At 44.1% G+C, this 22,762-nt stretch overlaps 1 protein-coding gene across 1 annotated transcript in view; it reads right to left on the bottom strand.

Moving 5' to 3' along the window:
• Window positions 1-8,228, bottom strand: part of SNCG (synuclein gamma) — a 29,482-nt gene extending 21,254 nt beyond the window's left edge. Inside the window, exon 1 of the mRNA XM_063433612.1 lies at window positions 7,881-8,228. Within this exon, the coding sequence (XP_063289682.1) occupies window positions 7,881-8,001 (121 nt within the window). The 5' untranslated portion in view covers window positions 8,002-8,228. The remainder of the gene's footprint in view (window positions 1-7,880) is intronic.
• Window positions 8,229-22,762: the final 14,534 nt, after the last annotated feature.

Below are 22,762 nucleotides of genomic sequence, written 5' to 3'. Positions count from 1 at the left end.
TCTGAAATTAGTTTTAATCAATATTTTTGGCATGCAGCTAAGACGGCATAGGCAGTTAAAGTATAAAATCAAGTAGACATAACTGCTGCCTATTTTATAAATAAGTGCAAGAGTATATAGCTCAGCTAACTAAAGTATGTCAGGTCACATAGAAAAAGAGAAACTACAGAGATAAAACATATAAAAACATCAAATCTATAATGTGTTCAACCTTACAGAGCTGTTTTTGTGAGCATTGTGTGTGTTTCAATGTAAACATGTTTTGTGTGGTTAAATATATTTGTGCGTACTATGGGCATTTCAATGTACTGTTGCTATTTAAGAGCATTGGTGTACTTTAGTGTTTGTGTTTGAACGTGTTTGTATGTAGAGCTATGCATATGCACATACACTGCCCTGCACATACACACTGAAACACACACAGATACACACTGACTCATACACACTGAAACACACAGTGATACACTCACATATACACATACACACACACTGACACACAGATGCGCACATACACATGTACACACACAGATACATACACACACGCTGACACAGATAACACAATTTACATAGTTTTAGCCATCCACTGCTTCAATACCTTTTTTGATGCAGGAGAGTAGCTTCCTTGGGGTTCAGTGGCATCTGTCTGAGTCTGATGGGAGTCTGGTCCAGGCTCTTTCTCCCCTCTATTGTCTTCCCCTCTCGCCCTCTCCTGTGTGACTCGTTGAAAAAGCTAGTAGGATGTGACTTGTACTCACATCATCCCAGCACCACGGCTTCACACTGAGCAGGCGGCCCAGTCAGACTGTCAAAGGACCACAGGGCTGAGCAGGACCTGATCAAAGATGGCCATCAGGTGGCCCTAAGTACATGGGTCAGCCAAAGGGCCCCCTGAGCTTTCCACCACTGCATCAAATCCCAAAGTGATTGTTGTAATCAGGGCCGCCATCAGGGGGTGACAACCGTGACGGTTGTCACGGGCCCGGCGGCCCTGGGGGGCCTGGACTTCTCTGGCAGTCCCGGGACCCACTTTCTTTCTCTGCACACATAGATAGCGGATATCGCTATCTATGTGTGCAGCCGCGGGCCCCCGGTTCCCTGTTACCGCAGAGGGGGCCTAGGCAGCACACTGTGTCTCCTCTTCTCTTCTAATAACTCTTGCGAGACCCGGTTACCATGGCAATGCTCCGCTGGTCTCGCGAGAGTTATTAGAAGAGAGGAGAAGAGGAGATGCAGTCTGCTGCCTGGGCCCCCTCTGCGGTGACAGGGAGCCTGGGGGCCTTCCATGCCACCGGACCACCAGGGAATGGAATCTCCCCCTCCCTGGACACAGGTAAGCATGGAGGGGGGAATAACATTCAATTAAATTTAATAACAAATTTATGTGAAAATGCCCCTTTCTCTTCCCCCCAGATTGCACATTTACACACACACTGCAAACACTAACACAACACACACTCTGCATACACTAACACAACACACATACTGCATACACTAATACACTAATACCATACACTCTGCATACACTTCACACTAACACACTCACTGCATCTACTATACTGACACACACTCTGCATTCGCTACACTAACACACAATCTGCATTCACTACACTGACACACTCTCTGCATTCACTACACATTAACACTCTGCATTCACTACACTGACACACACTCTGCATCCGCTACACACTAACACACTCTATGCATTCACTACACTTTAACACACTCTGCATTCACTACACTAACACACACACTCTGCATCCGCTACACACTAACACACTCTCTGCATTCACTACACATTAACACACACTCTGCATTCACTACAAATTTACACACACTCTGCATTCACTGCACTTACACACACTACATTCATTACACTGACACACTCTGCATTCATTACACACTAACACACACTCTGCATTCACTAAACTATGCACACACTCTGGATTCACTATACTGACACACACACTGCATTCACTACACTAACATACACTCTGCATTAACTGTACACACAGCATCCACTACACAAACATCCTGTATTCACAGTACACACACTACATCCACCACAAATTGAAACACTCTGCATTCACTATACACAGACACTGCGTCTAATACACACACTGCATCCACTACAGACACTGCATCCACTAAACACATTTCATCTAGTACATACAAACACTACATCCACTACACAAACACACACTACATCACTGCACACACACTTCATCCACTACTCAAACACACTCTGTGTTCACTATACACACTGCATCCGCTACACAAACACACACGCTGCATTCACTGCACAAACAGTATCTAATACACACAAACACTACATCCATTACACACATTCTAATTCACTTCCACTATACACACCACATTCAGTCCCGCATCATTGTCAGCGGACTAGGTAGGGCGTGGGCGGGCCCGAGGGGGGGGGGGGGGGAACCAGACCTTGTGCTTTGTCAGGGGCCCCAAAAGTTCTGATGGCGGCCCTGGTTGTATAAGGCCTAAGTAGCCGCAATGAAAGCCTAGCTGAGGAAAGAATATTTCCAGTTCAGTTGTTCTGACTTTAAATTTGAAATTCACCTTGAATACACCTTGAAGCCTCACTTTAGTTCACAAACCGCAGGGTGGGTACAAGGATAGATGAAAGTCAGAATGTTGCCATATCTCCTGATTAACAAAATGGCAGTCCCATAGAACCCACGGAGATAATCAGCCTATTCCATGTCTACCAAAGAGGTGCAGTCTCACGCATAGAAGGCAATGCACGTCCATCCAGACTGGTTACAACATGATCAGAAATATAAAGTAAAGGAACTCACAGAATGTTTGGCCCTGACCATTGTGCCTTGTTACCCAGGGACGTTTTAGCCGCGAGGCAAACAAGGCATTTGCCTTGGGCGGCATTTTCCAGGGGGCGGCAAAAAAAGCCAGGCAGGGGGGAAGGGTTAGGTGGGGGTGGTACGTGGGGGGGAGGGGTTGGGGGGGCACGCCTGGGTTTTGTGCTGCCCTAGGCAGCACAAAACCAGGATACACCACCGTGGTTACCCCATAATACATAGAAAGGTGGGACAAAATGAATGCCTTTTGGAGTGGATGACTGATATATTGTAAACAGTTCCTTAGAATATTAGCAGGGTTATCCACTAAAGTGAGAATTCAAAGTGGTTTTGAATTTAAGGCCAAAGTAGCTGAACTGGAAGCATGGCTGAATTAGAGAATTGACCTTAAATTTGAAATTCTATTTGAATTCATTCTCACTAGTGAATAGCCCTGTAGGCAGTGGCGTACATACCCGGTATGTACCCAGTGTGGCCAGCCTCTTTTTCCTGGGGGGACCAGGAGCCAGCCACCTCAGGGCCCCCGAGGCTGGCCCTGGTGTCACCCTGCGGACGGGCTGGCGGGCGTGCGAGGGAGCACTCTCCCCTGAGCGCTCTCTGCCCAGCTCCCTCGCGTCATATTTTGGCTCTGGCATCAGTACGCGGCACGCAAGGGAGCTGAACAGGGAGCACTCAGGGGAGAGTGCTCCCTCGAGCGCCCGCCAGCCTGCCCGCTGACCGGCCACCCAGCTATACCACTGGACCCCTGGGAATCCCCTCAGCACAGGTAGGGAGGCTGGGGTATTACATTTTTTTTTTTTAAAGTGTGTGTGTGTTAGTGTGTGTGTGTGTGTGTTAGTGTTAGAGTGTGTGTGTGTGTGTGTGTGTTAGTATTAGAGTGTGAGTTAGTGTTAGAGTGTGTGTGTTAGTGTTAGAGTGTGTGTGTGTTAGTGTTAGAGTGTGTGTTAGTGTTAGAGTGCGTGTGTGTGTATGTGTTAGTGTTAGTTTTTGTGTCAGTGTGTGTGTTAGTTTGTGTGTGTCAGTGAGTGTGTTATTGTGTGTGTTACTGAGAGTGTTAGTTTGTGTGCGTATGTTAGTGAGTCTGTTTGGTGTCTTTTAGTGAGTGTGTGTCTGCCAGTAAATGTGTGTGTCTGTTAGCTAGTGTGTATGCGTCTGTTCGTGAGAGTGTGTGTGTGTCTTCAGCACTTACCTTTCTCCAGCGCCGGACTCCCTTGGCACTGGGGATCCCTCCGCCGCCGATCCGCCTCTTAGCTCTGAATGCGCATGCGTGGCAAGAGCCACTCGAACATTCAAACCGCCAATAGGAAAGCATTAGTCAATACTTTCCTATGGACGTTCAGCGTCTTCTCACTGTGATTTTCACAGTGAGAATCGCGGAAGCTCTTCTAGCGGCTGTCAATGAGACAGCCACAAGAGGCTGGATTAACCCTCAGTGAAACCCTGTTTTCAGCTACAGGGTTATAACTAGAGGGACCTGGCACCCAGCCCACTTCATTGAACTGATGTGATCTGGGTGTCTGTAGTGGTCCTTTAAAGGACCACTATAGTGCCAGGAAAACATACTCTTTTTCCTGGCACTATAGTGCCATGAGGGTCTCATGTTAGTGAAAAGCCCTCTTAATTGTAGTGAACTGGAAATCATTTATGAAAATAATAAATATATCTCCAACTAAACTAAGTCACAGCTCAGCTATAAAGGCCTAACAAGGTTTTTAACTAAAGTGAGAATTGTCATGAATTCAAACTACATTGAAAGTGAAGTTCACATTGTAGGCCAAAGTAGTAGACTTGGATGCATAGTTGACTTTAATTTTCCAGTTAGACTATTCTGGCCTTAAATTTGAAACTTTGAATTCCCATCAGTTTAGTGAATAACTCTGTATATGTTTCAATTAACTAGAATTCAGTGTTAAGGAATCTAAGCAGCAGTCTGGATAGGTAATTATTATCTGTATTATGTCTGTATGAACCAGGGGAGCAGGATTCCTGGAATAAATGAAGGGCTTGGGTTTGGGTTGATCCCTGCCCAATTATGATGATCTATTTGCTCCATTTGGAAGGTGCCCAAAGCGAACTAATAAAACATTTTGTGGACATCCACACCTAAATGTGTAAATCACCATCAATTAACAACTCATCCCATTATCTCCCATTTTGTTTAGCTTTTTCTAAAACTAGGTCACTTTAAATTAAATGTTTAATGATATTGCTGAAGGCTAGAGCTGTGCCTTCCGTTTCAAATAAAACTCTGAAATATCAGATAGACAAATCACAAAACAAACCGGACAACGAACGAGCCTTTCCGTTTGTTTTGTGATTGAAAACGGTACCAAGGCCCGTTCTCACATTATTAAAGGGATACTCTGGGCTAACAATGACCCATTCTTTTCATTATATGTTATTCAAATAAAAGAAACATCACAACAGAATACAGTAAAGAAAAAAAAGAAAAAAGAAAAGTACATTCAAAGTTACTGAATTTGCTGCACAGCACCTGCAATGAGCGCTCACCAACCCAGCTGCCTTCTTGCACACTTTTTGGATACAGACAGGGTTTATGGGGTTGTAGACAACTTGCCAGTGTTTTACTGTAGAAATCTAACCACTGAACTACAACTTCCAGAAACCTATGCCATGACAAGTGAGGGCAACACTGATGACTGAGAGTGATGAGCAAAAAAGCTTTTTTTATTTTTTTCCTTTTTTTTTGGGACACTATAGCCACTTTTTTCTCATTATTTTTTTAATTTCTCCTATTAATATGCAGTTCGGTTTGTAATTATTCTAACTGAGCAGAAAGGCTAATTTTAAAAAAAAAATGTAAAAAATGGTCCGATCCAAAAAAAAAAAATTGAATAATCCAAAAGGAAGTAATTCGGAAAAAAAAATATTTTTTTCCAAGCCTGCTAAGTATTAAACAATAAAAAGGTGTGATCCGCTGTGATTGATTTTAGAGGGCATTTTGGCGTTGTCTGTCTAATACTCCAAGTGGAATATTTTATCTTAAATTTATAAGGAAAAAATGCTACTGCAGCCTGTGTGGCACACCCTGATTTAAACTCATTAGCCATTATTTATGGGTGGCCGCACCCAATGACACACAGAAACCTGCCTGTGTTTTCAGCAATGCGGGCAAGTTGTAATTTATCTTAAAAACACTGCATCAAAAAATTGGCTGAGAACAGGGTGTCTCTGATAGGCTAGAAACAACACTCCCTATTATACAGACTTCTGCCTATTAATGAATATACAGTACGTCCACTAGGAATTGTCCGTGGATTTAAAATGCAAGTCATTTTGCAATGTCTCGTGTTGCAGCACACAGATACTATAGGAAAATTCTGTCATTTTACAGGTAGTCTGACTTTGGAATAATCTCATTGTACAGCGCCGCTGAATATGTTGGTATCTTGCAAAAAAACAAAAAAAAACCTGATATGTATAGTTAACCTATATATCATGAAATTCACATTCTTCATTCGCCAGACTACTTGAAGATGATAATCCCTGCTTGTTACATATATGTGACATATATGAAATGTACCTGTTTTACATATTTCTATATTATGCACATCACCGGGTTGTAGGGGATACATTACATAACATGAGTGGTCTTGTTTGACTCTTTCCAGAAGTGAATGTGTTACTTTTTTTTTAAATTATTTTCTGAATGTGCTGTGCAATGCTGTAATAATCCACATATAATTAACCTTCCCGTTTTTGCCTGGAACTGCCTTTAAGCAGAGGTGGTAACGTAGAGGAGAGGGACTATTTGAGTTATAAGTTAGGCTATTATGTAAAATAAATACTTTAGATTTTCCTGTTTTTTGTCACAGCAGTACCTGGGTACAGTCATTATTTTCAAATATACATTTGGAGATCATACAGGATTTAAAGCAGGATTTAAAGAATATATAACATAAGTGAAGCAATGTATATGTCTATATACGTACACATATCCCTGTCTGAATAATTCATTTTAAAATGCCATACAATTCTAGTTATATGTGTATAGCTTGAACAATTAACTTTTTGTGTATTGACTTTTACAATAGATCTGTTTCATTTGTATACACTTTAATTACTTTCAAAATTAACCCTTAGTGAAGACCCCTTTAACATGCATGGTTTTAACATCAGCACCTCGGAGAGCTCATTATAAAACCCATTTATTGGGAGTGTCTTGATTGATCATTCCTATAAATCTTTAGGTATTCCTGTGTTGAGTAGAAATTGTTCTTATTGGGTATAACTGCAGTGATCTACCTGGAGGATAAACAGGGAGACTGACCCCTTTGAAAGGGACATACTCAATCCCACCCAAAAATCAGACACCCATAAAATGTGCCTTATTAACTTTCCCACAAGCAGTGCACCGTATTTACAGAGATCACTGCAGCTAATATGTCGGAGTATTTAACCCAACGTAGCATATACCGCTGGCACTCAGGGTTTTTATTCATGTCCAATTTGAGATTCGAGATAAACATTGCTGATCTCATACAATTCCCCAACTCAGCTCCAATCACATTCTGGCAACTTTATCCTAAACTCTGCTCTGTAGACTTCAATTCAGCACAATTCAGAGTTTAACCAGTTAATCCCAATGAAGGAAGACCCTCTAATTCTTCTTTAAAAACGTGCAAGCCACACCCATAGCCACCCTTCGATAGAAACATTGCCTAGTGTTCTTCAGGGCACTATTAACTTTGTAAAGGGCTTAATATTGCACTCTACCACAATTATTGTTTTGTTTTTTTGTTTGTTTTTAACACAATGCTAAGAGAATAACATCCCCTCTCTTTTTCTGTTCTTTAAGGGGTCAGTTCGAGGTATTCACACCCTTTTCAAGTCACCTTAGTCGAGGTGAGCATTTTGTCTCTACGTTCCTTGTAGGAAGTTTCATTCACATGATACATTTTGGGCTAGGCAAGTCTAGGCAGGATCAGACAAGGAAGGTGTTTAGTGTAGGAAGGCGAAACCTTGATAGCATGCCCTGCACACAATGCAATATCTATCCACCTAAACACTTCTACTCACCTACATACATCACCCCTTCCTTGGTCTTTTCTGCCGCCTCAGTCACACCCTGCTTGGTTTTCTCGGCAGCAGCCACCACACCTTCCTTAGCTATGGAGAAACCTTTCTTAAAGACATCCATTCTGTCTAGGATGTAGCAAAGGTCGAGGGGGATTCTGCCTTATGTGTATTGCTTCTCACTTGAGCAGATGCAATGGTCCTCCGTAGGGTGGAGACAGTATGACTGCTCTCGGAGTTCTAGCCAGCTTCTTATTAAATTGGTGCACTGCAGTCTGGCCAATGACCACGAGCATCTGGCTTTAAAATATTAATGATATGGATTAAAGTGGTACGGCTAGGTGGGATGGGGGGCTGGAGAAGTAGGAGGAGGTTTGAGGATGGGATGGTTAAGACGGGAGAGGGGATGAACATGCAAAGAACAATTGGAAATGATCCAGCTACATCAAGAGCTTTCTCTGCCTGTGCTGCAGTGTGTATAACATCCAGTCAAGGACAAGCTGCAGACCTAGTGAGATGCTGTACAAGCAGAACCTGTCAGCCTTAAGATCTAATCAGTGGAAATGCTATGCAGTTTGTGCTTTAACTATTTGCGGCAAATGAGGCCTGCAACCTATTGCAGAAAAATAGATGGAGTCCCCGCAAATGGTCCTAGGTTTCGTTAATGATCAGTGTCAGACACTCGTTTCAATGCGTGATAAAAATCTCTACTAATCAACCAAAACAATATTATAAAACATACTAAATTCTTGCTAGAAGTCTGCAGATAAGGGTCTGGTGCATATAAGGCCTTCAGACAACACTTGTGCAAGAAGTAATATGAAAGATCAGGTAGAAAGTAAATGGAATAAACAGTGACATAGCCATATTTAATCAGAAAATGATCTGCTGCCTTAAGAGGTACGTGCATACGTAAACGGAGATGGTCAGCATACCTCCATGTGATTTTTTTTTATTAGCTTTCCAAACTACTATTGGAATCTGTATCTCACTCTCTTCATCGATGCACGTTTCACTCTTTGATTGCCAAATAAATTACGGTAATTGCAATGAACACCCCCATCTCAGCATTTACGGGGCTCTATACATCGTGTAGGAGCATTTATTGGGTTTTAGTACAAACATCACTTTGATTTTTAAATCAGTATTTATTTATTTTTTTAACATAAACTGCTGAGATAAGGTAAAGAAATGATACTTTTCCAAAAGTGTAGTGGATGCATGGAGTAACCACTGCGAAGAAATAACAAAGTAACAATCATTAATCATGCGAATAATGGACAGGACATGTGAGTCAGCTCCAATTTATCTGCCATCATAATCGATGCCGTCACACGTGCCTTGCTGGCTCAGTCTGTCACATAAAGCTGACATAGGATTTTTTATGTAAAAGCCCAAAATAAGATGATAAGGTTTGCTTTTCAGTGCTAAATGTTCATAGAAAAATCTGCCTTTTATCTTTCACTGGAAGTGACGCAATGCCGCAGTATGGATTTTTTTAATTCATAGAGAGACATGGTCACTTTATTTTGGAGAGAATAGTTGAAATATCTGTTGGTATTGGTGTCCCATCACTTGATCCTATGTTCAGGATGAAATCTAAATACCGTACAAGTCTAGTGTTACTGGCGTATCTCAAATTTCTAAAATCAAATAGTACGTCCATTTTTATTTCCCAGTGTATTGCTATACCGTAATAGTAGAGATCATTTCACATGAAATCTTCTAACATTGAAATGATGTAATTTAGGACATAGGGCCATTAATTGTGAGAAGGCCATAGAAGCCCGTATTCTATTACTGACATACGTAATGCTAGCCAGCTGAGCCTGCATATGATCAGAACACTGCAAACCCTCTCAAACGTGCGTGGACGTACTAAGTGTTCTAACCCCAAAGCCTTGAATCATTCTGGGACTCAGATCTCAAATTGCAGATGGGCTCCAGATCAGACACTATTGCTAGAAGTGTAAAACATATAATGTATAATGCATAAAAGATATACATTCTAAGCTTAACTTTGGAGTAACGTTAAATTGTGTCATTCCCACTAATAATAAAAAAGGGCTATGTGTATTCATTCACAAAAAGTGTTCAATGTTGGCAATATATAGTGAGTATTTGTTTACGTAATATGGCATATTACCTTGTGTTTGCTCTAGATCAGGGGTTGGCAACCTTCTAGATATTGTGGACTACATCTCCACTGATACCTTGCCAGCACAATAGCTGTAAGAGCATTATGGGAGATGTAGTCTACAATATCTGGAATGTCAAAGGTTGCCTACACTCGCTCTAGATCAGTGTTCCCCAACCCAGTCCTCATGGACCACCAACAGTCCAGGTTTTGTCAGCATCTACATTGGAATGAAAAAAGGAAATACATCAATCCTGGACCGCTGGTGGTCCACGAGGAGTGGGTTGGGGACCACTGCTCTAGATCATCAACATCAGCTCAGATTGTGCATGGGCTGCAAAGTTGCCATAGCGAATGTTTGAACAAGGAACAGTGCCTCATGTTGGTGCAACAAGCTCTGGCACCCTATTATTATTATTGCGATTTATATAGCGTCAACAGATTCCGTAGCGCTTTACAATATTATTAGAGGGGGGATTTGACTATAAATAGGACAATTTCAAGAAAACTTACAGGAACGAAGGGTTGAAGAGGGCCTACTTATATACCTACCTAACAACTAAAAGGAAATCCGTCCGTCCACATGTCCCAAGCTGATGTTACTGTAGGTACATGTCCAAATATTTATGTCTAGATCTAAACTTGTTGTTAATCAAACCCTGCGTGCAACCGCAATAGAAACACATTAGCTTCTGAGTTGTTTTCCCAGCACTAAGAGTCACTGTTAAGAGGATTTGCTATTAAACACATGGTAACATTACCCCCAAACTGGCTAAAAATGCATTTATCTGATTCCCTTCAAAAAGAGAGATTTTGGTGGACGTTGATGCAATAAATACTTTCTGGATGAAAGCAAAGTCTTCCCCTGGGTCCTTTGGTCACTCACTCCAAATGATATAGGCAATAAAAGCATTCTGAGATACATTAACCAATCCAAGCAGGCTTGGGTTAAACCCACGTTCCACTTACATCACCCTATGTCCTTGTCTAAGTGCATCCAATCATTAACCCCTTCCTGGCAAAGGAGCCGAGCTTCTTCAGTGATTATATTGCTCGTCTGGCAAAGAAATGAAATGTAATAACCAGAATATTGCATCTATTATTTAGAATCATTTGCTAAATCCGTACAAACGCTGCACAAGCAGAATTGATGTAAATGTGCCTGATCATTGTTTCAGAGTCGATTTTGCAGGTCATTTGAAGAGGAGAAGGAATGTTGTATATTCATTAAAGTATCATACTGCGGATATCTATGACATATCTCACAATGACATAATGCTACGATCTGCATTTTCCTCGTTATGTTTTTTTGGATGAATTCTAAATTGTACAATAGGTGAATCCTGAACTGTGGCCAGAATACGGGTGTAAGCTTCCCCCGATCACCGGTCACTTCCTTATTTGTGACCTCCTGCTGTCATGTGATATAATTATCTCTTCCATGACAGATGGCATGCAAGGGCTCTCCTGATATAAAGGGGTTGCAATATACATGTATTAGTCATGACAGTCTTGTAGTCAGCATATCCATTTAAACAGATTAACTTAGCTGGTATTTCATGATGGTTCCATATTAACTCATTAATTAAACAAGCAAGGCCTCATATCATAAAGTGTAAAGCATGATGGGAATTGAAGTCCAAAGCAGCTGCTGTCCCAAAGGATGCATTTCTCTAACACTTGTATTCATTACATATATATTTTGTGCGACGTCATATACCATCTCCTCCCCATGTCCCATGTTTGATGATGGCCTTTTAACTGGCTTGTCTTGGAGCCACCATGCACTTTGTTACTCCCTAATGGAACCAAATGGAGGCATGTACCCTGAGTGGGTTGACTCGCTTTGTCAAGGTTCCGTGTGATTTCACTCTTCTGATCTGATCCATTGTACATTGACTAACCTGATTGCATCCGGTGTTCCAGTGTGCCTGTGTTTAGATGTTAGTAATTCACCTCTTTGGAGGTATTCATGTTAACAAGGATCACCTCTAAGGATTGGTCATGCACCCTTCTACTTTTAATGCAAATTGCTCCAATGAAAGTTTTTAGGGTCGTACTGTACTGCCAGCCTAAGGGTGGCATTGTGAAGGTTTTGTGGGGTCAAGTCAACCATGTTCCCAACCTGAGGCTCCTATTGATTCATTCTCCTTCTTAAAGAGTCACAGAGACTACTTTGTTGTCTGTTTGTTATTTCCTCCTTTCCTTGACTTTCCTTGACTTTCCTTGACTTTCCTTGACTTTCCTTGACTGCAGGGAATTGGCTCTATGTATGGCGGATCTCACGCAGTATTCTCGCACATGCTGTATTGTCAATGCTGTATTCTCAAGCAGTGCGAGAGTACAGCATAGACGTCGGCTGAAGAGAATCCGTCTGAGGAAGTTGGTGATGCCCATGAGGGACAGGTTCAGGTAAGTAAATCTTACCTATACCTGTTCCCTGACCACCAAACCCCAAGCGGTGAATTCGGCAAAGTCCCCAGACGGTGACAGGCTGCTTTAAAAAGACATTGTACAATAATTAGCCGTCTCAGATTCAATGAGAACCTGCAAGGACCAGTCAATATTAGATCCATGTTTGATTGAAGAGCTACAGTGTAATTCAATTTACATTTCTTTTAAATTGCAGGCTATATTTTAACATCTAGTTCCAGAATGGAACCAGTTGGAAAACATTCTGACAAATCCAATTGACTTCATTTAACAGGGAAGCCTGTCTTTATTAGATTTCCCCATTAAGCAAAGGTTATTTTTGCATAAATGTACTTGACAAATAACGAAGGTGCCTTTGCAGATGAATGGTTCAGGCATAGGAACAATATTGACAGAAAGGTATGCTACCCACCGCATATACATCAGCTCGACCTTTGATATTTATTAGGTCAACCATGGTGGTATGGTTATGGAATTTATTGAGCTCTTAAAAATGAAAGTGCTTGTATAATTTCTCTTATTAGGTCCACTTTTAAAATCCAAACTCCAATGACCTAGCACACAAATACATTGCCTAATATCATAGTGTCTTGACCATGTAGAAGACATGGATTAACCTAAAATGTGACTCTTTAAGGACCAATTGTATTTCATAATATTCTCACTCATAAGTCCCAAGTGTCCCAATTTAGGAGGGACAGTCCCTGTTTTGGGCCCAAATTCCTCTGTCACTCTTTTCCATCCTAATGCCCCTATTATCTAGGAGCTCCATATTGTTGGTGTGTCTGAGTGTATGACAGAGCTTTACAGCAATAATACTCCCAGTAATGTGTCTTTAAACTACAATAAATGTCATTAGAAATCAATCTGTGTGAATAAGATACAGTGTTCTGGTTCTATCTTGAGTAAGATGCAGTGATTATGGTCCCTGGACTGTCCCTTTAAAAGCTGACTTGTTATGATACAGTTTTTCCATTTTTGTTCCAGGGACTTATCATCTAATATTTATGGAATCCATAAGGACTCACGTTGCTTTATAATATGAATTCTTAGAATTAGCATGCCCTGTAACTCACTAACTAGTTTCAGTTAAAGCTAGGGTAGCGTAGCATGTTTTAATGTTTCTCCCACATTCTCCAAAACTAGAAGCCAAATTTATCAACACATAATTAAAGCTAAATCAAAGTAAAAGGCTGATCAGTGGCAAAGTGTTACAAATTCAATTTAAAAATCTTGCGTATTTCTCATCAATTGGTACTTTCCTCTAAAATAGCATTTTTCCATGATATAATTGGCCCTATATATTCCCAAAAGTTTATATTATGGATTTTTCTCAAACCTCTGTTTTTTATAGAATTCTAGTTTGCCTGTCAGACCTGTCAATTAAGGATGCAGTAGACATGTATCATCTGTTGTGCAAATATCACAATAGTTCCTGCGAAAGGATTTAATCTATATCAAAAGACATACAAGCAGTAAAGAGATGGAACGTGTAACACATGCAGCTGTGACCGAAAAGAATTGGCTTCAGCTAAGAGCATCAATTAGCAAAGTAATGCCCTTCTCAAGGTCAAAACAATAGAGCTTTAACATAATCCCAGTAAAACCGGCATTGCCTGATGTTCTTGCAGTATTGATTACCTACTGATTAAGCAAGAGGCAAACATAGATTTCTTTCTTCTTTTATGACCCTTATAAGGCACTGGAAGCCATATCTGTGATTGGATACACAAATAAATTAATTGAGTTCTTTCAAAGCCTGTTCACAGCTTAATTGGTCTGTATTTCAAGATGTGCAAGAGGCAGGTTCCATACTAGATGGGAAATGCTGGAAATGAGATGATCTGACTGGACAACAGATCGGCTATTTAAACGTTTCGATATATCACTTTCCGAATGTCCAATACTGAATGACTGCCGAATGCTCCTGCTCACTGAAGGTTAGAGGGTTACATGCAGTTCAGCTGTGCATGATTTGAAAGAGCAATGATACATTAGAACAGGGATAGGCAGCCTTTGGCACTCCAGATGTTGAGGCCCTGGGGAGATAGCGCAGCTAAGCGGACAAGGGCACATGTAGGAGTGTGGGGATAGATGCGTTGGGAAAGAGTGTGTGGGTGGGATTATGTTCTGTGTAAGTTAGTGTGGGGGAGGTCTTACTTCAGTGCTACTTGGGATTCGGGCCAGCAAGCAGCTTCCTGTCCTCCTGCTCCTGTTTGCCTGGGCATGCAGATTTAAACAGCTTGAGGGATGGAGGTTCAGGCTTTCTGGCTTCCCTCAGAGCTGCTGCAGTGTGGCTGGTGGCCGGCGACTCCTGATTCAGGTGCTCTCCTCTCCTGGATTCTCTCCCCTGGGTGGCTGCTGGTGTGGGTGCTCCCCCCCCATGGCCTCTCTCCATCTGGGGCCTTCCCTGTGGCCCCTGCTCCCCTCTCCCCTGGGTGGCTGCCAGTGTGGGTGCTCCCCCCCCCAGCGGCCTGTGTCCCTCTGGGGCCTTCCCTGTGGCCCCTGCTCCCCTCTCCCATGGTGGCTGCCGGTGTGGGTGCTCCCCCCGCGGCCTGCGTTCCTTCTGGGGCCTTCCCAGTGGCCCCTTCCCCCTCAACCTTGGCTGGCTGCCGGTGTGGGTTCCCCCCCCCCCCACCCCCGTGGCCTGTCTTCATCCATCTGGGGCCTTTCCTGTGCCCCCTGCTCCTGGGGGCCGCGATGGTGCCGGCCAGCATTCCCGCCCGCCGGCTCCGCTACCCCCCCGATGCTGCTCCTCAGCCCGGTTGAGGAGGTGGAGCCCGCGCCCGAGTCTTCACCCGGCCGCGTGTCTGATGCCTGGACTTCTACGCTTGTTATGCCGCGGGTGGTGCACCGGGCATTGGCTGGTGTGTACGTTGTCCCTTCTTGCATCCGATCGGGTCTCTTTAGAGCTGCAGGGGCTATTAGTGCGCAAAAAGAAATAAAAAAATTATAGATAAAAATGTCAAAATTTCAAAAAACAATGTGGAATGTGAGATAAAAAAAAATGATTCAGTAAAAATTTGGAAATTAAAAAAAAAAGAGAGAAAAAAAGAAGTCCTGAATGAATACCTGAATTGAATGAGAAATAGAAGAGTAAAAAAAAAAAAAAAAGACAGAGGAAAACGGTAAATGGACGCCGCTTACCAGGGAGTCCACTACGGTTATTTAACCCCCCCCCCCTTTTTATCAGTATTTATCATATGTTATAGTACAGTTTCCTGCAGCATCCTGTGCAGCTAATAGCGCTGGCATTGCCTCCCAAGAGGCAGGTGGTTACGGTGGCTCTCAACGCATCTGCGGGGCGCTAGTATGGCCTGCTTGACTTGCGCATGTTGCGTTATACTAGGGAGCAGTGGTGAGGGTTTTTTTCTTAGTGATATGTTCCCTCATGCCGTGTGGGGCCCCGTGATTGGGTGCAGGTGTGTGGGGGAAAAATACCATAATTGGTTGCGCCCCATGGCGCGCAAGGAGTGTGTCAGGGCATTGTATGTAATGGATAGCAGTGTCAGGGAGAGGGCTCCCCGGGTATGCTCCACGTTGTTCTGCTGTCAGGACACTCTCTGGGACGCGTGTTGTTCCTAGGGTGGGCTGGGTTGGTGCGAATTTGCAGACGGAAAATGAGGTCCTCGTGCTATTCCGGTCGCAGGGGGGCCCATCCCGTCCTCCGCGGTTTTCATGAGGGCGATCTGTCGGGATAGGGGACGTGGGTGCTCTCCGAGCATAACCTTTCGGCCCATATGAGACTTCCTTCGGGTGGTGCGGGAGCGGCTTACCAATGTTAGGGTGCTCCCGAATTCCGCTCCGCGAAATCCCCCCACCCCCCCGGGACATGGTGCCTGTAGAGGGGCAGGGTCAATATCGCATGATTTCTTATTTACTCGTTCCGTCTGTTTTCCGGGCCGTATTTCTGACAGTCAATGTTCTGTGGCTATGTGCCCCCGCACGGGTGGCTCTTAATGTCGCCCTCCTGAGTAAGCTGGGCTTTGCCTGTCGATGTTGCCCTTCGGGCGGTATGGGGTTTTCCTTTTTGGCCTCCATTAACGGTGGCTTGTGCAATCAGGCCCCCTAAGTCCCTTCCACTGACTTTCACCTGTTGCCGCTGCAGCGGGTTTGGTTTTTTGGGGGGCCTAATTGTTTTTTTTCCATGGTGTGCTGACTCTTGCTCAGTAAGCTGGCAAGCATCGGGGCTCTTGCAGACTGGCTGTCTTGGAGCTTCCCCATTCTGGTGGCATGGTCGGCGTAGGGTACCCAACTCCCGGACAGGTGGGTAGTTCTTCCATTGTGACGATCGTGGTGCAGGCTGTCTATATCATGTGGCAGTACACTCTACCCCGGTGGTACCATGGTTGTGACGCCTAGCTCGGTGCTGCTTGAGTCTGGAAGTGTCTGGTCAGGCGGGGTTTTTCCCGGGGGTTCTATCTTGTTCACGGTAGGACGTACTTCAGGCTCCGTGGGGCCAAATTATAAGGCAGTGGAGACGTGGTCGCTTGGTCTAGCGGACTGATGAAGCGGGTCCATGGGTCCAACTCTGAGGCGGCGTGGGGCCCGCTACAGTAAAGTGTGACCGATCAGGCCAGATGAGAGCATTTCCTTGGCGGCTTCTCATTCATGTTACGGTCATCTGCAGGTGGAAAGGGGTTTTGGTGGATCGAGTAAGCATCGGAATGGACTTCCTACAGGCTTTCGCCGCTCGACGGCTGTTGTATTTGGGAAAGGTAAGTTGGTAGCGGTTGGCTGATTCATCAATAGAATCTGTTCCGTTCTTGGATGTTGCGGGGTTGACATAACCGGGCCCTTTCTGCTTTCTCTTGAGGTAGATGGAATGCACAGGGTAATGGTTAGGCTCCTAACAGGATGTGCTAGGTTCCCAGGATAGTTGGATATATACTGTTCCAATTGGGGGGAGCGCCGGGTTCCCACATGTGTCCTGTTTTCCTTCGGTGAGGGCTATTCCACCCCTGGGTTGTTCGGCCTCCTCTCCCCATGTTTGGTTCTCAAAGCCGGGTTTTTTCGCTTGCATCCATGTCGTTGGGGTGCTCCAATTGGGGCTTGAATTCCTGGGTAAGGATGGTGGAGAGTTCAGGGGGGCATTCAGTCCGATTAGGGGGCGGCGTCTGTAGCTGGGCATGCTTCTGCCACTGGTTCACAGGGCTTGAATGGTGGGGGTCAGGGTGGTAAGTTCCTTGGGTTAACCCTGCCAGTCTCCAAATGGATTTCTCTCCGCGGTTACTGTCTCTCCCTCCCCCCCCCCGAAATAAGGAGGGTGGGATGCTCATATGTCATTTGGGACAAGAGGCGGGGGGCGAGTGGTTGGATCTTACGCCTTCGGGAGTGGAGGTTCGGTGGTCTGGCGCCAGATACATGAGGGAGGTGTGGCTCCTCCTCGTCCTGGATCAGCTGTCCCACCTCCTACGGGGGACCGGGTTTTTTTGTCATCTGTCTGGGTGGAATGACCTGGGTTCGGTGGCTGTTTGGGATTTGGGTGCTCTTAAATCTGGACATGTTATGCATTCTGTTTCTTACCAGAGGTTCTCAGGGGCCGGGCTGAGGCTATCGCCCGTTCCTGTTGGCAGTGTGCTCAGCAATGTGAGTGCCCTGGTGCGCTGCCGTCTGGAATCGGACATGATGGGTTTCTATTTTTGTCTTGGGGGCTTGGGGGATTCCAGTTCACCTTGGGGTTTGGCCGGATGTGGCCTAGTTATCTCGAGGGGATGGGTGCGCTTGCTGGAGGTCGGATGAGGTCTATGTTAATGGTGCACTGAGGAAGACTCCGGCTGAAGTTGAAACACGGTTGCTGCTAGACCAAAGTATTGTATCTGGGACTTTTTCTTATTTACTCTGCGGTGTTTTATTTAGGCTTTGTGCCTAATATATTTTACTATTTATACATTGCGTATTGTCCCTGTTTTAATTGTTTATTTGTTTGATACATTTTGGATTCTGCACTTTGTATCCTGTGCTGCTCTCCTCAAGGATATCGTTTGCACCCTCCTGCATATTATATAGAGCCTGGGACGGCTTTAAATCCTGTGAGTTTTACTCTACATAAGGGGTCTATCATTATATATATATATATACACTTTGCACTATGTTATGTTATTTGTGTTTTTTGGATTGGTCCCGAATTGTCATTTCATTTACTGGTGCAGTATTTATTCTATGTTAATCTAGCACTGCAAGAAGTGGTGGAACAGGCCATGGCTGGTTGTGGTGGGGTCCCCCGTTGATTTTAGTTGTAAAACAGCGGGGTTGTGGCGGGGGTATGTCCTTGCCAATTGAGTTTGAGGGGTTACGTTTAAGTATATGGAATGAGATGAACAAGTTTTTTAAGGTCTCAACCTCCCCTGCTTCAAAAGGTTAACATTAGGTTGCCTGAGGTCTCGTGCCCATTTAGCGTGGATAAGGTTGGCTGATGGCGGGCATTGGAAAGATATGATTTTTATGATGAGGGGGGAGGTGAGAGGAAGTGGTGATTAGGAACCACTGTATGTTTATTGGCAAGGACGGTTGGGTCACTGTATAACACTATGTGTGGAGTTATATATGTTAATTTATGCTTATTTATGTCTAACGTTTTTGGTTACAGAAAAAGAAGAGATTTAATAAATAAAGTTATGGATGTGTTATGCAGTAATTTAGTTTGTGATAATAAATGCTGTGGCCTGTTTCATCCATACTAAGTGGTCTGTCGTTATTGGGGGGTTGAATGGGGTTAGTTTTTGTTCTAGGCTGCATCGCGATTCCCCACTACGTACATACATGGACTACATCTCCCTTGATGCTTTGCACGCATTATAGCTGTCAAAGCATTGTGGGAGATGTAGTCCACAATAGCAATGATATTAGAGACTGTCATAGAGTGTAGCAATTGTAGTAGAGACTGCCATAGAGAGTAGCAAGGAAAGAAGAGACTGTCATAGAGAGTAGCAATGGTAGTAGAGACTGTCATAGATTGTAGCAATTGTAGTAGAGACTGTCATGGAGAGAAGCAAGGCTAGTAAAGGCTGTCATAGAGAGTAGCAAGGACAGTAGAGACTGTCATAGAGAGTTGCAATGGTAGTAGAGACTGTCATAGAGAGTAGCAATGAAAGTAGAGACTGCCATAGAGAGTAGCAATTGTAGTAGAGACTGCCATAGAGAGTAGCAATGGTAGTAGAGACTGCCATAGAGAGTAGCAATGGTAGTAGAGACTGTCATAGAGAGTGCAATGGTAGTAGAGACGGTCATAGAGAGTAGCAAGGTTAGTAGAGACTGTCATAGAGAGTAGCAATGGTAGTAGAGACTGTCATAGAGAGTAGCAAGGCTAGTAGAGACTGTCATAGAGAGTAGCAAGGCTAGTAGAGATTGTCAGAGGGTAGCAAGGATTGTAGAGACTGGCAAAGAGGCTAGAATGGATAGTAGAGACTGGCATAGAGGGTAGCAAGGCTAGTAGAGACTGTCAGAGGGTAGCAAGGATTGTAGAGACTGGCATAGAGAATAGCAAGGTTAGTAGAGACTGTCATAGAGAGTAGCAAGGCTAGTAGAGATTGTCAGAGGGTAGCAAGGATTGTAGAGACTGGCAAAGAGGCTAGAATGGATAGTAGAGACTGGCATAGAGGGTAGCAAGGCTAGTAGAGACTGTCAGAGGGTAGCAAGGATTGTAGAGACTGGCATAGAGGCTAGAATGGATAGTAGAGACTGGCATAGAGGGTAGCAAAGGTAAAATAGACTGTCGTAGAGGATAGCAAGGCTAGTAGAGATTCACATAGAGGGCAGAAAGTATAGTAGAGACTGTCATAGAGAGTAGTAATGGATAGTAGAGACTGGCATAAGCAGTAGCAAGGCTAGTATTGAGTCACATAGAGGGCAGAAAGTATAGTAGAGACTGGCATAGAGAGTAGGGATGAAAAGATGCAGCCCAGTAACATGTGAGAATTTGCCACCCCAGCACAGTTAAATTGTGAGTTTAAATTCCTACTCCTATCATTCACTTTCCTGAATCACAGCATGGCCATAAGGCAGAGACAGGATATTTGAAAAAAAAAACATAGGTTGAGGCAGAAAAGATGGAGGTGTAACCATAGGTACTAGCAAGATCAGAGGTATACAATGCGTGTCGTGCTAAGCTAGTGTCTCTGGCCTGTAGGACTTGAATGCAGTGACCCCAATGAGAACATGTGGAAGGGGAATTCCAAAATGTTACACTTTTGACAGAGCTGTTCACTAAAGTGAGAATTTAAAGTGAATTAAAACAATCATATTTAAAGGGACACTACAGGCATTAAAACAAATTTAGCTAAATGAAGCGGTTTTGGTGTATATATAATGCCCCTGCAGTCTCACTGCTTAATATTCTGCCATTTAGGAGTTAAATCACTTTGTTTATGTAGCCCTAGTCACACCTCCCTGCACTTACTTACACAACCTTCATAAACACTTCCTGTATTGCACAGTCTGTTTAATTTAGAATGTATTATCTCCTGCACTGTTAATAGCTACTAGACACTGCAGGAGCCCCCTGGTTATGATTAAAGTTCCATTAACAGAGCAGGGGATATACACTTCTAAAACACGTTAACATCTTATTGAAAATTAAACCATTTTGTTTTCAGGCTGTGTCAGTAGCGGGGGAGGTGTGTTTAGGGCGGCATAAACAGAAACAAACGTGATTTAGCTCCTAAGTGGTCGAGAATTGAGCAGTGATATTGCAGAGGCATTATCTATACACAAAACCTGCTTCATTAAGCTAAAGTTGTTTTGGTGCCTACAGTGTTCCTTTAAGGTAAAAATAGTCAGTTACGTTTAGACTTTTTGACCTTAAATGTGATTTCACACTTTGTTGAATAACCTTGTCACTGTGTGTGTCTGCTGTGATGGTGATTAACCTATGTACATTCTGTCTGGGTATATTTACACTCATGCTGACAGACAGATGATGGAAATAGTAAGTCCGTTGACAGGCAGTGAGAGGACTGGTCAATTCTTCCTGTCTTTGCTCGCTCTTGCTGAGAAGATGAGGTTTAGCATGGATAGAGCTGGGATATGAATGATTTAACGAGCCAGTCTATCGCTCTAAAAGGCCGCGCACAGCACACGTGAGGAGCTTAATGCTTCATTCCTGCATCTCTCCACTGTGCTGCTACCAAAAAACACAAGGTTTGCAAGCTTGAATAATTACAGAAACATTAATTTAACAGGTTCCACAGAAATAAAACTCAGACACCCTTCACATTGCCACAGAGCACTGTAACTACCGTGAATTGAATTATTGTGAACCTTGGCAAACCACGTGAGTTTTATTCCCATGGAGTCCTGAGTGATCTAGCCTTACACAGAATACACGTTTTGTATATTTATTTACTGCAGTGCTTTACGGTAAAGTCATGTACACCACGCATCTCAGTGAATTACAGTGTATAATGCAACACACTGCAATATTCACATACACGACACATTACTGTATGCAGACTGCGAAATATGGAATAGTATTATCAGTAGAGAAAAGACAGAGTTAAAATGAAAGAAACAAGAAAATTTGGGAGACGCTGGAGAGAGAAAGGATGGATAAAGTCAGATACAAGTAAAATGAGTTAGACAAATAAGGTGCAAAGACAGACACAGAAATACAGTGGGAACAAGCATGACAGACAAACAATATCTACGTTCCTTTATATCTCTCTCTGGGTCTGTCTTCCTGTAGCCCCATGTAGCTAGAGCGCAGCTAAGCGGAAAAAGGCCTTGACAGGGGTTAGGAGGCGGGCTTAGGAGGAAGTAAGCAAGGGTTGGATTATGGGTAAGTAGGATGGGCTATTTAAATGAGCAGCCATCTTAGGTGAGTCATTCTAACTTTCTACCCGGTTGAGTTTGTGTTCACCTCGGTGTGCGCGGACTTTGCTCGGTTGGATTTTTCTTTGTCTCCTCTGCAGGACCAATGGACGACGTGGAGCGATTGCTGGAGGGGATCAGGTCGGCAGCACGGCATCAGGGTGTGGACTGGCTACGGGCACAGCTCGGCCCTGCCCTGGCGGAGGCGGCGGATCGGGACGGCGATGGCGGGAGACCGGTCAGGGCCCGGAGGCCCCCGAGGAGGCTGAGCCCGGGCACGGGGCCCGGTGAAGTTGTCCCCGGTAGCAGTGGGGTTCCGGTTGCGTCCGGCAGCAGGCCCGGGAGCCGCGTGGTCGAGGCCTTGCCTCCCCGCGTGCGGACGGAGCCTCGGACGAGCACTCGGAGGCAGAAGGATGTCGTGGACGGGGGCGCTGCTGCTGTCGGGTCGGACGTGGCCGGGCGGCCCCCTGGCGTTGCAAGATCCACGGAGGGGAGGTCGGGGCGGGCT

This window comes from Pelobates fuscus, chromosome 10, assembly GCF_036172605.1.
Source record: "Pelobates fuscus isolate aPelFus1 chromosome 10, aPelFus1.pri, whole genome shotgun sequence".
Lineage (NCBI taxonomy): Eukaryota > Metazoa > Chordata > Amphibia > Anura > Pelobatidae > Pelobates > Pelobates fuscus.
This window is presented reverse-complemented; position numbering and strand designations above follow the sequence as displayed.